The sequence below is a fragment of the Solanum stenotomum genome, chromosome 3, assembly GCF_019186545.1.
Source record: "Solanum stenotomum isolate F172 chromosome 3, ASM1918654v1, whole genome shotgun sequence".
Lineage (NCBI taxonomy): Eukaryota > Viridiplantae > Streptophyta > Magnoliopsida > Solanales > Solanaceae > Solanum > Solanum stenotomum.
Genome location: NC_064284.1, coordinates 10,552,625 through 10,564,939, shown reverse-complemented (window position 1 = coordinate 10,564,939; position 12,315 = coordinate 10,552,625). Strand labels below are relative to the sequence as shown.

General features: G+C 33.7%; 2 protein-coding genes across 3 annotated transcripts; both read left to right on the top strand.

Moving 5' to 3' along the window:
• Nucleotides 1–1,113: 1,113 nt before the first annotated feature.
• Nucleotides 1,114–2,497, top strand: LOC125860274 (uncharacterized protein At1g65760-like). The gene has a single exon (XM_049540201.1). The coding sequence runs from the start codon at nucleotides 1,146–1,148 to the stop codon at nucleotides 2,334–2,336; it is 1,191 nt and encodes a 396-aa protein (XP_049396158.1). The 5' UTR covers nucleotides 1,114–1,145; the 3' UTR covers nucleotides 2,337–2,497.
• Nucleotides 2,498–6,655: 4,158 nt separating this feature from the next.
• On the top strand, nucleotides 6,656–11,842 carry LOC125859813 (pentatricopeptide repeat-containing protein At3g48250, chloroplastic). 2 transcript variants are annotated; one of them, XM_049539644.1, is made up of 2 exons: nucleotides 6,656–8,819; nucleotides 11,406–11,842. In XM_049539644.1, the coding sequence occupies exon 1, from the start codon at nucleotides 6,706–6,708 to the stop codon at nucleotides 8,632–8,634; it is 1,929 nt and encodes a 642-aa protein (XP_049395601.1). In that variant the 5' UTR covers nucleotides 6,656–6,705; the 3' UTR covers nucleotides 8,635–8,819; nucleotides 11,406–11,842. The 2 variants fall into 2 exon arrangements, with proteins under 2 accessions (XP_049395601.1, XP_049395600.1); XM_049539643.1 differs by having other exon boundaries at nucleotides 6,656–8,859.
• The last annotated feature ends 473 nt before the right edge of the window (nucleotides 11,843–12,315 follow it).

Genomic DNA, 12,315 nt, shown 5'->3' with positions numbered 1-12,315 from the left:
AGAGGCGAGTGAGCGAGCGAGATCTGGGATTAGGGGAGAGAGGGGAACGAAAATATATGTATATATATAATTTTCACGCATTTTATACATTTTTGTTTTTGTATAAAGTGAGAGAGGCGAGTGAGAGAGCGAGATCTAGGAGAGTAGCGAGCGAGATCTGGGAGAGGGGAACTAAAATATATATATATATATATATATATATATATACAATTTTCTCTCACTTTATACAAACACAAACGCATTTTATACAATTTGCGTTTTTTGTATAAAGTGAGAGAGGCGAGTGAGAGCGAGATCTGGGAGGATGGCGAGCGAGATCTAGGAGAGGGGAGAGAGGGGAACGAAAATATATGTATATATACAATTTTCTCTCACTTTATACAAACATAAAACGCATTTTATACACTTACGTTTGTATAAAAAACGAGAGAGGTGAGGGAGAGAACGAGAGTGGCGAGTGAGATTCACCAGGAGAGAGGTGAAATAACAACAATTTGGTATGGGGTACAATTAAATCAAACTATATTCATAACATTTAATTTAAATTAATAGTTTGTTATTATATACAATTTTCCCTATACATCCGAAACATAATTAACATATGAAAAAAATAATATATTTTTCAAGTTTTAAATTTAAGAATTAGATTTCGGTAAACATTGTGACAAAATATAAGGGACAATTATTGTCAGTTTCCGATTCCAAATGTACTTGGGTTTCTGTCCGACGACTCTAGGGATTTGCTAAGCAATATATACAACCATACAACGTAGATAGATTTTCCGATCTGCTACTGCTACATCTACATCCTTCTCCGGTGTCCGACGAGATGTCTACTGATTGGACCGCTGCTCGCATGGACTTGTAAACGTTAAAAGTGAAACTTTTTGTAAGGTTAAAGGATAAAAATTGCTCAGAAATAGTAGTTTAAGGATTATTATTATTACCGCAATATAAGGGATAATTGTTGTCAATTCGGATTCCTAATGTACTTGGACTCTGTCCGCTGTCCGCCTATTCTAGGGATTTCCTAAGCCATAAGCACATATATATATACATACATATGTAGGAGGGTTGGGCGTCTGCAACCTCAACTTGAGATATATTTTCCGATCTGCTACATCCTTTCTCCGTTGTCCAACGAGATGTCTGCGGATTGGTCGGATCTTCAACAAGATCTGCTGTTTCTCATAGCTAGACGTTTGAATCTGATTGAAGACTACTTTAATTTTGGCACCGTCTGCAAATCTTGGCACTCTGCAACCACCAAGGACAATTTTAACAGTGACCTTCCTAGAACTCCATGGTTGATGCTAGCTGAAGAAGAGAATGATAATGGTGATGGTGATGGCACTTGCTCATGTCGAAAATTCTTCAGCCTCTATAATGGCATGATTTTGAAGAAGAAGATTCCAATGGCTAGCGGAAAACGTTGTATGGAATCTATGGGTTGGCTTATCACAGTCGGAAAAGATGAGGGTGAAATTAGTCTGCTACATCCCTTCTCTGGTGTTCACATTGAACTGCCCCATCCGAATACCATGGAAAATTATGAGCATGACCGGACAGCAGACTTGTGGACATTTTATCAGAAAGCAGTTCTGTCAGCTAGTCCTTCTCATACATCCGACTATGTTCTTATGGTCATTGAGGGAAGTTGGAGTGAACTCAGTTTCTGGAGACCAGGAGATTTGAGATGGAACAGGATTATCTGGGATGAACCTAGTCCGCCTAGTTCACACGTTGACGTGACATATTTTAATGGGCACTTTTATTCCGTGGATTATGCTGGCCGCCTCCTAGATTATGATATTGCTCACCCTCAACCCACTAGAAAACTCACAGCGCAGTTACAATTTGATACTATAGACCGCCAAGGCCAATTATATATCTTAGAATCACTAGGATCATTATTTGTAGTTGTGCGACATGGTGTCCGATTCAGGGATGATGGCCATGGCGACAGGTTTCCACTGACCTACATCCGATTTGAAGATGAGGAAGAGGACTGTATATATGGGACAACAAATTTTCGAGTTTTCCAGGTTGATTTACCTGATGGCAAAGTCACCGAAACCAGGGAATTAGGGGACAGAGCATTTTTTATTGGTCATAGTGCTTCTCTATCGATCCAAGCTTCTCAATTTCCAGGAATTAAGTCCAATCATATCTATTTTACCGATGATTTTTGGGAAACATACCTGTACTATGAAGAGGGAGGGGGCTTCGACATGGGGGTGTTTAGCTTGGCAGATGGCAGTATTCAGCTGCATTACGAGGCTCTTTCCTTGAGTCGTGTTGGTCCTCCAACTTGGGTCACACCGACTCTATATTGAGCTGTTAGAATCATCTTTACTTACCCTATTTGTTATTGTTGTTTTACTGGTAGAAGTGGAATAATTTTTAATTTCAATAATTATAACCTATCACCATTGCAATTTGTATGCTAGTAGCTTTTATTATTCCTTGCTTCCAAGTTCCATGTATTTGTTTAGTATTGGCCTTACTCTTGAATTTCTTACTTGAACTTGTTCAAGTTATACTATTGAGGTGCAGTGCCAGTCACCATTGCAATTTTTATACTAGCCTCTTTTGACTCTTCTTTGGTGAAAAATTACATTGTTTATACATGATTAAAATTATTTCTTTTGTGTATAGAGTAGATCTTAAACTACCTTTGGCTTCTTTTTTGGGTTGTCTATTTCTAGCTGAAAATAGAAAAAGGAGGGAGTAATATGTTTTCTACTACTTCCAAGTATGTGACCGGGTGATTAATGAACTGGGAGAAAACAATGAGGTCTCATGTCAAATCTTAGCTGAAATTTAAAAAAAATAGTACTACCTAATAGTTTCTTCTTATCAGTAAAGTTTTGGTGGACAAAATTACCCACTATTAGCGCTGGTGGAAGTTTCTGTTATTCTACTTCAGTATGATTAGTGTTTCGACGCTATTTCTTCAAGGACTTGAAATCCAAGTAGGAATTGATGTATTATCGAGAATAAATAGTCTATCAGAATAGTAAGAATACGCAAATTAATTAGCAATACAAAATTTCTGGATAAACACGATTCTAATCCAATCAAAATTATCGATTCAAATTTCTGGATACAAATGCTGGAGAATAGTTCCATACTCAAATTGAAAAGGATTAATATATAGTCCGCCATTAAATTTGTTGGTATATTTCATTTAGAGATTCAAATTAAGTTATGTTTCGAATTTTGAGGAACTTTAATTCCTAATAAAGTATTCTAACTAAACACTTTTAACTCAAATTTTGAAAAAAATAAATTGTTATTGCTTAAAAATGCCCTTAACCTATTAGAAATGGTTCAAAAATACCCTCCTTCTACCTATTGATTTAAAAATGCCCTTAACGTTTTCTTTAGGTTCAAAAATGCCCTTTAGCTAACAAAAATATGATATGGAATTTAACTAAACAAATGGCCAATTTTCATTGGTCAACAGAATTATTCTATCAAATAAAAAAACCTCACCCAAACCCGTTTTTCAACTGGCACTTCATGCGACCTCTGTTCCTTTCGTCTTCCTCTGTTCCTTTCGTCTTCCTCTGTTCCTTTCTCTGTTCTTTTTTTAAAAAACAACTGCTTTCATCCCCAAAGTAGCTAAGTTGCATCAATTAACTTGATAAAAAAATAGCTAAATTGCAGCTTTTAAGCCCAAAAAAGAGTAGCTTTCAACCCAACAAACAACAATTAAAATGAAAGCTTGAAACCCAAAAAATAACAGCCAAATGTAGATAGTAAACCCCCAAAACAACATTTTAACCCAATAAATAGCAACTAAAATGCATAGTAATATTAATCATTGATGCCGCAAGGTGGGAATTTACGTACAATATTCATTCGCATCCACATTGTGAAATGATTTACAATCAATCTTCAATAACTATTACACGATTAACCTTGACTAAGAAACTAATCTTTTATACATTAAATAGGAAGAAAGAAAACACAAATTAATTAAAGGGTAGATGAGGAAAAGGGGAAGGGGAAGAAAGAAAGAAGAGAGACAAAAATTGGGTTAGATTAATTTGAAATGGGTCTGGGTGTTGGGTTTGAAATGGGTTTGGGTGGGTTTTTTTTATATTTGATAAAATAATTATGTTGACCAATGAAAATCGGCCATTTGTTTAGTTAAATTCCATGTCATATTTCTATTAGCTAAAGGGCATTTTTGAACCTAAAGAAAACATTAAGGGCATCTTTAAACCAATAGGTGGAAGGATGACATTTTTGAACCATTTCGAATAGGTTGAGGGCATTTTTGAACCTTTTCCCTTGATTTATTAGATAGTTAAGTTAACCATGTAAAATAATATATCATCTCATTTAATTATATGCATCAACCTCAAATGAAAAATGTATGGGGTTTTACACTTTATTGAGATGAATGCGTATAATTTTTTAAAAATGATATATTGATATAATTAACTTAACTATCTAATAGAAGAATGAGAACACATCAAATTTTTTTTTAATTATGAATCAAAAGTATCGAAGTGAAACATTTCAGTAGGAATAGAGGTATCCAACTGAAATAAGATTTAGTTCAAATATCTAAATGAAATATCCTGACATATTTAAAAGGATTGATTATGTATTATTTCAATTGAAAACTAGAGTAGTATTATTTAAGACTATACAAACATAAGTAACATATGAAACAATTTCATCGTCACTTTTGTTTAAGCCTCCAAAATTTTGAGGCACCAAATAAGTTTAAGAATGATTTTTATGATTTTATTTTCACATAATTTACTATTAAAGATTTTTTTTAAAAAAGAAAAAATTAATATTAAAAAGGAGAGGAAGAAAAGTTATCTTTTTCTAATTATAAAATGTTTTAGAACTTTGAATTAAATAACTTAAATTTTTATATTAATAAATATCATTTTTGCAATAATATTCTAGGTAATGTATTACAAACAAATGGCTAAATCTTCTTATCTGAAGTTAAAAACTTTATGTCTTTTAAGAACACTATACTATAGCTTGTTGAATTAACTTATTGTAAGTGTTTTTAAATTGAAAGAATTCTTAAACTCTTTTGTAGTGTTTGAATAAGAAATAAAAATACTGCCAAGTACATGATTTTAAATCAAAACAACCCAAAATATGAAGAAGCTAAAAGTCAAAAGTTGAAATTTCTAACTTAATGTCTTGTGATTAAATATCATTTAAATCCATTTAAACAGACTCAAAAAACAAGTATTATATGCAAGGATAAATTATAATTGTTGTTATAATATATATGTATATATATTTAAGGCCTCTTATTAGTATTTGATTTTAAGCCACTAATTTTATTGAGACGGTTAGCCTGCAAATTCTATTACAATCATAAAAGTTAAAGAACCAAGAGTTATATTTCTTCGATGTCTGTCCATATAAATTTATTGTGATGTCAAAACTTAACACCAACTTCTATAATAATTACAATCATATCATAATCAAAATTATGTGAAAATTCAACAATTTGGTCGATAAAAATATACTTCTAGTCTATATCAAATGAATTATTTGAATATGACATATTCCTAAAAAGAATATATTTTAGATTTGTAAAAAATTATTTTCTACTATTGTTTTTTTAATTATTCTCAAATCTTCTAGAAAATATAAAGTGTTTGTATAAACTATTAAATGAAGGATAAATATGGGAAGAAAGAAAAAAGCTCAATAATTCTCTTAAATTTTGAATAATTCAATTATTTAAGTATGAAATAATACAAAGTTAATGCATGAATTATTATTTTCTAATACACTTTGTCAAAATATATTTATAATATAAATATTACTAACACACCATAGTTAACATTATTCTTATACAATTCTATCACATGATTCCTAAATAATTTAGCCATCATCTATGCACTCAAAAAAATACCATTAAATACTAAAAAAATGTCAAAGAGGAAGGACACTGCACAAAATTTCGAACATGAAAAACTATTAATAGTCCGTTTAAAGAAGAGGGGCGACTTTAAGTATAAAGTTAAAGATCTTATGGGAGTTTACCATTTTACGCCTGAAACACGAAGGATTCGTAATTTTCATGAGAATGTTTTATTAATTTATTTTTATTTAAAAATTAATATTTGATCATAAAAATATTTAAATACAAGAATTTAGAAAACACTCAAAATCTTATTTTCATTTTAAATTTATTATAAATATTTTTTTTTAAAATTACTCTAAATCTTATTTTTATATAAAAATGATCCTTCAAATTAAATTTTATGTTTAAATTATATTTTATGTAAAGGACATTCAAACCATCAAATATTATTTGTAAAAATTATAATTAGATACAACTTTAATTTTAAATTTTTTAAATAAAGTGAAAAAGATAATTGCAGTAGTGATTGCTAACTTGTATCTAAAATCTAGTCTATGACATTAGGTGACTATTTATTTTAAGATTTAAAAAAAAAACAGAATTTGATTGTACAATTCAAATAAATTAGTTAAATTACATGATTTACTACTTTTTAGAAATTAGAAATATAAATGATATTAGAAAAACTACATAAATATATTTTGTAAAAAACATGACCAAACAAAACTCGATCTTCAATGGTAATAATTTCAATTAAAATGAAAAATAATTGATTTTCTTTTGCAAAAATACCACTTCCACCCCTTTCAAGGGTTTCTCAAGGGTTTTGCATCCCGGCAGCCATGAATCACGGCAAGAGAATCCTGAGTTCGCTTCGATTGAGGAATTCTCTGTTTTTCACTCAGCTTTCACGAGCCCCTTCTTCCAATCATCAGGTGACTCAACACTTATATCTTTCTCCTTCACTTCTCACGCAAATTTACACTTCCACTAGTATTCTCGGTGCAAGTCAAAATGTCTTCTTTTCATCAAAAACTGAATCTTTTGTTGACATTATACTATCCAACGACTGGTCGAAACAATTAGAAAAGGATTTAGGAAAAATTGATTTTCCGGTGACCCATGAAGCTGTTATGTATTTGTTGAAGAAACTTGATAAAGAACCGCGAAAGGCAGGGGATTTCTTGAAATGGGTTGTTAAGCAAAAGGGGTTTAAACCTAGTTCTTCTATGTACAGTCTGATGCTTAGAATTTATGCTAACAGGGATTCAATGAAAGACTTTTGGACTACTATTAAGGAAATGAAAGAGAATGGGTTTTATATTGATGAGGAAACGTATAAATCAATTCATTCTATTTTTCGGAATTTGAAAATGGAAACTGATGCCACTGCTTTGAAGCATTTTTATGGGAGGATGATTAAAGATAATGCTATGGGTGATGTGGCGAAAGATGTGTCTGAATTGATTACAAAACATGAATGGGGAGTTGAGGTGGAGAGACAATTAGGGGAGATGAAACTCCCGGTGTCAGATAATTTTGTGCTTAGAGTGTTGAAGGAACTTAGAGAAATAGGATATCCACTGAAAGCTTTCAGCTTTTTCAAATGGGTTGCGAGGAATTTAGATTTTCAGCACACCACCGTTACTTATAATGGGATTCTTAGGGTTCTTTGCCGAGAAGAGTCGATTGAGGAGTTCTGGGGTGTGGTAAAAGAGATGATGAGCCTGGGGTTTGAAATAGATCTTGATACATATATAAAAATCTCAAGGCATTTTCAAAAGATTAAGATGTTGAAAGATGCAGTAGAACTATATGAACTGATGATGGATGGTCAGTTTAAACCATCACTTGGTGAGTGCAATATTCTTTTAAGATCCATTGCACAGTCACATCCCTCAGATCTTGATTTGCTATTTAGAGTTGTGGAAAAATTTGAGGCCGCAGGGCATTCACGCTCAAAGATTATTTATGATGTCATTCATAGGTGTTTGACTAACTTGGGGCGATTTGAGGAAGCAGAGAAGATAACAGAAGCTATGAGAGATGCAGGATTTGAACCTGACAATATTACCTACAGCCAATTAATATATGGACTTTGCAAAGTGAGGAGGCTGGAGGAGGCATCAAAGGTGATAGATGTGATGGAAGAATGTGGATGCATTCCGGATATCAAGACTTGGACTGTTCTGATACAAGGGCATTGTTTTGCTGGTGAAGTTGATAAGGCGCTGTTTTGTTTTGCTAAGATGATGGAGAGAAATGTTGATACAGATGCTGATCTGTTGGATGTACTACTTAATGGTTTTCTGAGTCAAAGAAGAGTTTTTGGTGCATATCAGTTATTGACCGAGTTGGTGAATAAGTTTCAAATGCGCCCATGGCAAGCAACATACAAACTTGTCATTCAAAAGCTCTTAGGGGAAAGGAAATTTGAAGAAGCTCTTGATCTGCTCCGTCGGATGAAGAAACACAATTATCCACCTTTTCCAGAACCCTTTCTTCAATATATTTCAAAGTCAGGAACAGTGGAAGATGCAGTGGAGTTTTTGAAGGCGTTGAGCGTCAAGGACTATCCATCTGTTTCAGCCTACCAACATGTTTTCCAGTCCTTCTTTGCAGAAGGTAGACATTCTGAGGCAAAAGATCTACTCTACAAGTGCCCACATCATATTCGCCAACACCCAGCAATTTGTGGCCTCTTTGGTTCGTCAAATTCTAACAGTGGAAAAGTGAAAAGGTTCCCCCGGCGGAGCTCGACTTCTGTGTAGGCACAAGGTGCAATTAGTGAAATCTGGGAGGAGGATTAAGCCTTAAGGTTAGTATCTGATAAGAGCTCCCGATGCTAACCTCGCCAGGATCTTCAACTTTAAAAGACAATTACACAAGTTAATCAGATAGCTCCAGATATCACTCTATTAGCTGGTTCAGCCAATGCATGCAAAAATCTTGCCAGGTTCATGTCTTTAAGATTTTTCACTTAGAACCTGAATAAGGTTGATTTCCTTGTATTCATTGTGTTTATGTCACAATTATATGCTCTTATATTTACTTGAAAAAAGTGGCAAGATGATAACTCACATGCTTCTGCTGCTTCACACAGTTGTTTACCGAGATGCAATGAGCCTTGAGACTCATTATTTAGTGCTATTCTGTCTCAAACTAGTGAAACCCGAGAGAAGTGGGTGACCCTACATATATTCCACATATGTAGATATTTAACTGCATAATATTCCTAGAGATTAGCTAATTCAATAATAGCATGTACACCTGGAATTTTGAGTTTGTAATTCTCACCCATTTAAACTTATACCAGATTGTTTTCTTCCTCTACCGTTTCTTGAATTCTCAAGAATTGCTTCGCAATCTATGATGTGAATAGCTGAAACCATGATGAACCGTCATCCAGAGAAAACTGTTGCACAAAAGACTCAAAAGTCATCAAATTGGCTCAAATATGTGCTGGTGGAGAGGTAGTAGGTATCACGTGGCACAGTTATTTATTTTTTTAATAAAAAAGAAGAAAGGTTCGAAGTCATCAAAAGGCAAATTAGAGTAACCAAAGTATCTGATAGAATGTAAGACATGATATTGTAGGCTGTTGCACAAATTGCTTGATGGCAACATGATTTGGTGCCTAAACAAGGTAATTAAATGTAGTAACTGTTCGGCAGGTTTTAGTTCCCGTTGCTGTAGTTTTGACAAAATTGTAGATTCTATTCTGAGCACCTCGGCTGATATTTAATTGGTTAATCAGACTAAAAGTCAATATCTCCGTCATCTAATTGAAGAAAATATCCAATGACATTGTGAAACTCTAAAAGCTTTTCACTAGTTCAGGTTTAGTATTTGTAGATAAAAAGAGTTCGTCTTAACAAGATACTTATTCTTTACAAATAAAAGGTATCTTGTTTAGACAAACTTTCTCAAGAAAAAGATACATTTTCCTTACTGGGATAGACTTGCTATAGAGTATCAATCATCTATTCCTGAATCCTCTTGCAAAAGAAGAACTATAAGTGAAGCTGATAAATTTACAGCTAAGCTTCGTGCAAAATACACCCCTAATTCTACTGCAACGTTGGCTAGAACAGTAGAAATATGACCGAAACTGATAAGTTTACAGCTAAGCTTCGTGCAAAATCTTTTACATACTAATTCTACTGCGAAATTGCTCTTGTTTGTGTTGGTTAAATATCAAAGATCTTGCCCAGAATTCATCCTGTTACCACTAGTAAAGCTTATTTTTGGCAACTAATAAAACTTCGTTTGAAAGTATGAATGCAAAATGTATAAATTTCTTGCCGAGCAAAGATAGCTTGTATTGATCCATGGAGATATGTGTTGTTTAACTGCCTCTTCTAGGTGATTTTTGCTGATGCTCTATCTCCTTTCTCCTCTTCATCCTGCACTGTAAATGTACACCTAGGTTTAGGTTTGAACTTTTTCAGTTTTGATCTTTCATCTATAGCCATTGAAGAGATATAAAGGAAGTATATTGTTTTTTTTGATAAAGATATAAAGGAAGTATATTGTTTTCTATGTAATTTCTTATAATGGAAAAAAGGAGTGCATTGTAATTTTTTTGTTGGCTCCTTGTGTAATTAGAAGTGGCATAATATCACATATATTGGGAAAACCCTTGAACACAGAATCTCTTTTCTTTTGTTACTATAAAGAGGACTTGTAGGCTTTCTACCTATGTCAAAAAGAAGAAGATGACTAGTAGGTTTTCTTGTGGAACATATATTAGAATATGCTATATGAAAGTTCCGCTGGTAGGAGCACATAAACTATAGAAGTATATTGACAAGTAAAAGATCCAAATACTGCAATTAAGAACTATGAAGCGCTATTGGAGTTGTCTTATGCCCATTGTTTGGATTCTATGATATTCTTGGAGGTTTATATGCTCGGATTGTCCAATTTAGTAGTTTGCTTGATAATGTAGGAGAATTCCCTAAGTCCTTGCCCAGCTCTTCTTCCAGAGAAACAGTCTTTAAAGGTCGAAGCTTGATTCCAGCATTGTGATTCTTTCTAATGAGTAACATGTCCATAAATGAGCAGTATTTATTGTTGCTCAATTGGAGTGATTGTACATATCGTGAAACGAAGTCACAATTAATGACTGAGAAAAGATGTGACATCCATAGTTTCTTCCATGATGTTTGATGTTTTCACCTCTTCGATCTATTTAGCCTTTATATCTGACTTTCCAGCAAGGAGGCCTCAGACTGGGATGGGGGTGGGGGGTTCCTTGCAGTCTGCTTGGAACAATAAGAGTGAGCAGAATAATGAGAAGTCACTTGTTGAATCATCAAATATTCCTATTTACCGTTATTCCAGCCAAATTTAGTTGGAGGGTTGTTTGATTAAATTCTGCAACTATTGTCCTTTATGAACTTGGGATGTGGATCTCTAATGTTGTCAATATAGTAGATGCACTTCATTTCTAAAGCTTTGCCATGGTAGTGTCTGATTTAAGTGTTGTAATATTACTCAAATGATGAACTTAAACAAATCAACAAATTTGACTGTGCAGAAGTGCCTGGGTTTCTTTCTGCTTCTGCTGCCAGCCTGATAATTGAACTGGTGGTATTTGTGAAACTAGCAGTAATAAACATTCTGTTGGTTCAAGGGAAATTACAAACCGCCTGGCTACAAATCGTTGTTTTCTGCATTCACTCTGAACTGTCAAATTTGGAGAGTAAGCTAAGAAGCTACTTCAGTTTGAGAGGTCAATGCCACCGTGCAGCTGAGAAATGCAGTTTTGGCCATCATGTCATTTTCATTTGTGTTATGTACACTCAAATGTGCAATATTTATGTTATCAGGTTGAAAATTTTCTTGTCATTACTTTTCACTTTGTTTACCATTTGTCACTGGACAATATTAAATTTTACACAAAGAACAGTCCATTTATTGTATTGGATTTTTCGGAGTTTCTTGTTACTGATTAATAGGTTTGAAGTTCTTATGCTACGTTATCACTTGACCGGTTTTAACTGCACTTTTAGCTGTCTTCGGTTTTTGACTCATTTGTTGGCTGTTGAGTTTTGTTTACAACTAGGAGAAGTCTAATTTTGGTTTCTTCCAGCTCTTGATCAAACTCTAGATCCATCATAACAACTTGGGCTTGCCACATTCAACTATAGAATAAGTTTTCACGATGTTCATGGGCCTCTTGCAGTGATGAAGAAAGAGTCAGACTCCCTTTATTTTTATGGTGCATTGTCTATTGTGCTTGAGGATGCTCTATGCTTCTAGTCTCAACCTTCAACATAGAAATGACAGTTCAGTGCACTAAAGCTCTAGCTATGCGTGAGGTTCAGGGAAGGCCCGAACCACAAAAATCTTCCACTAATTCACTCCAAAAACCACCTTTCGAGTGTAAGAATTGCCTTTTCAAATGCTCTTTTATTGAAGATCTTAAGTCATTTAATTCAGTTTAA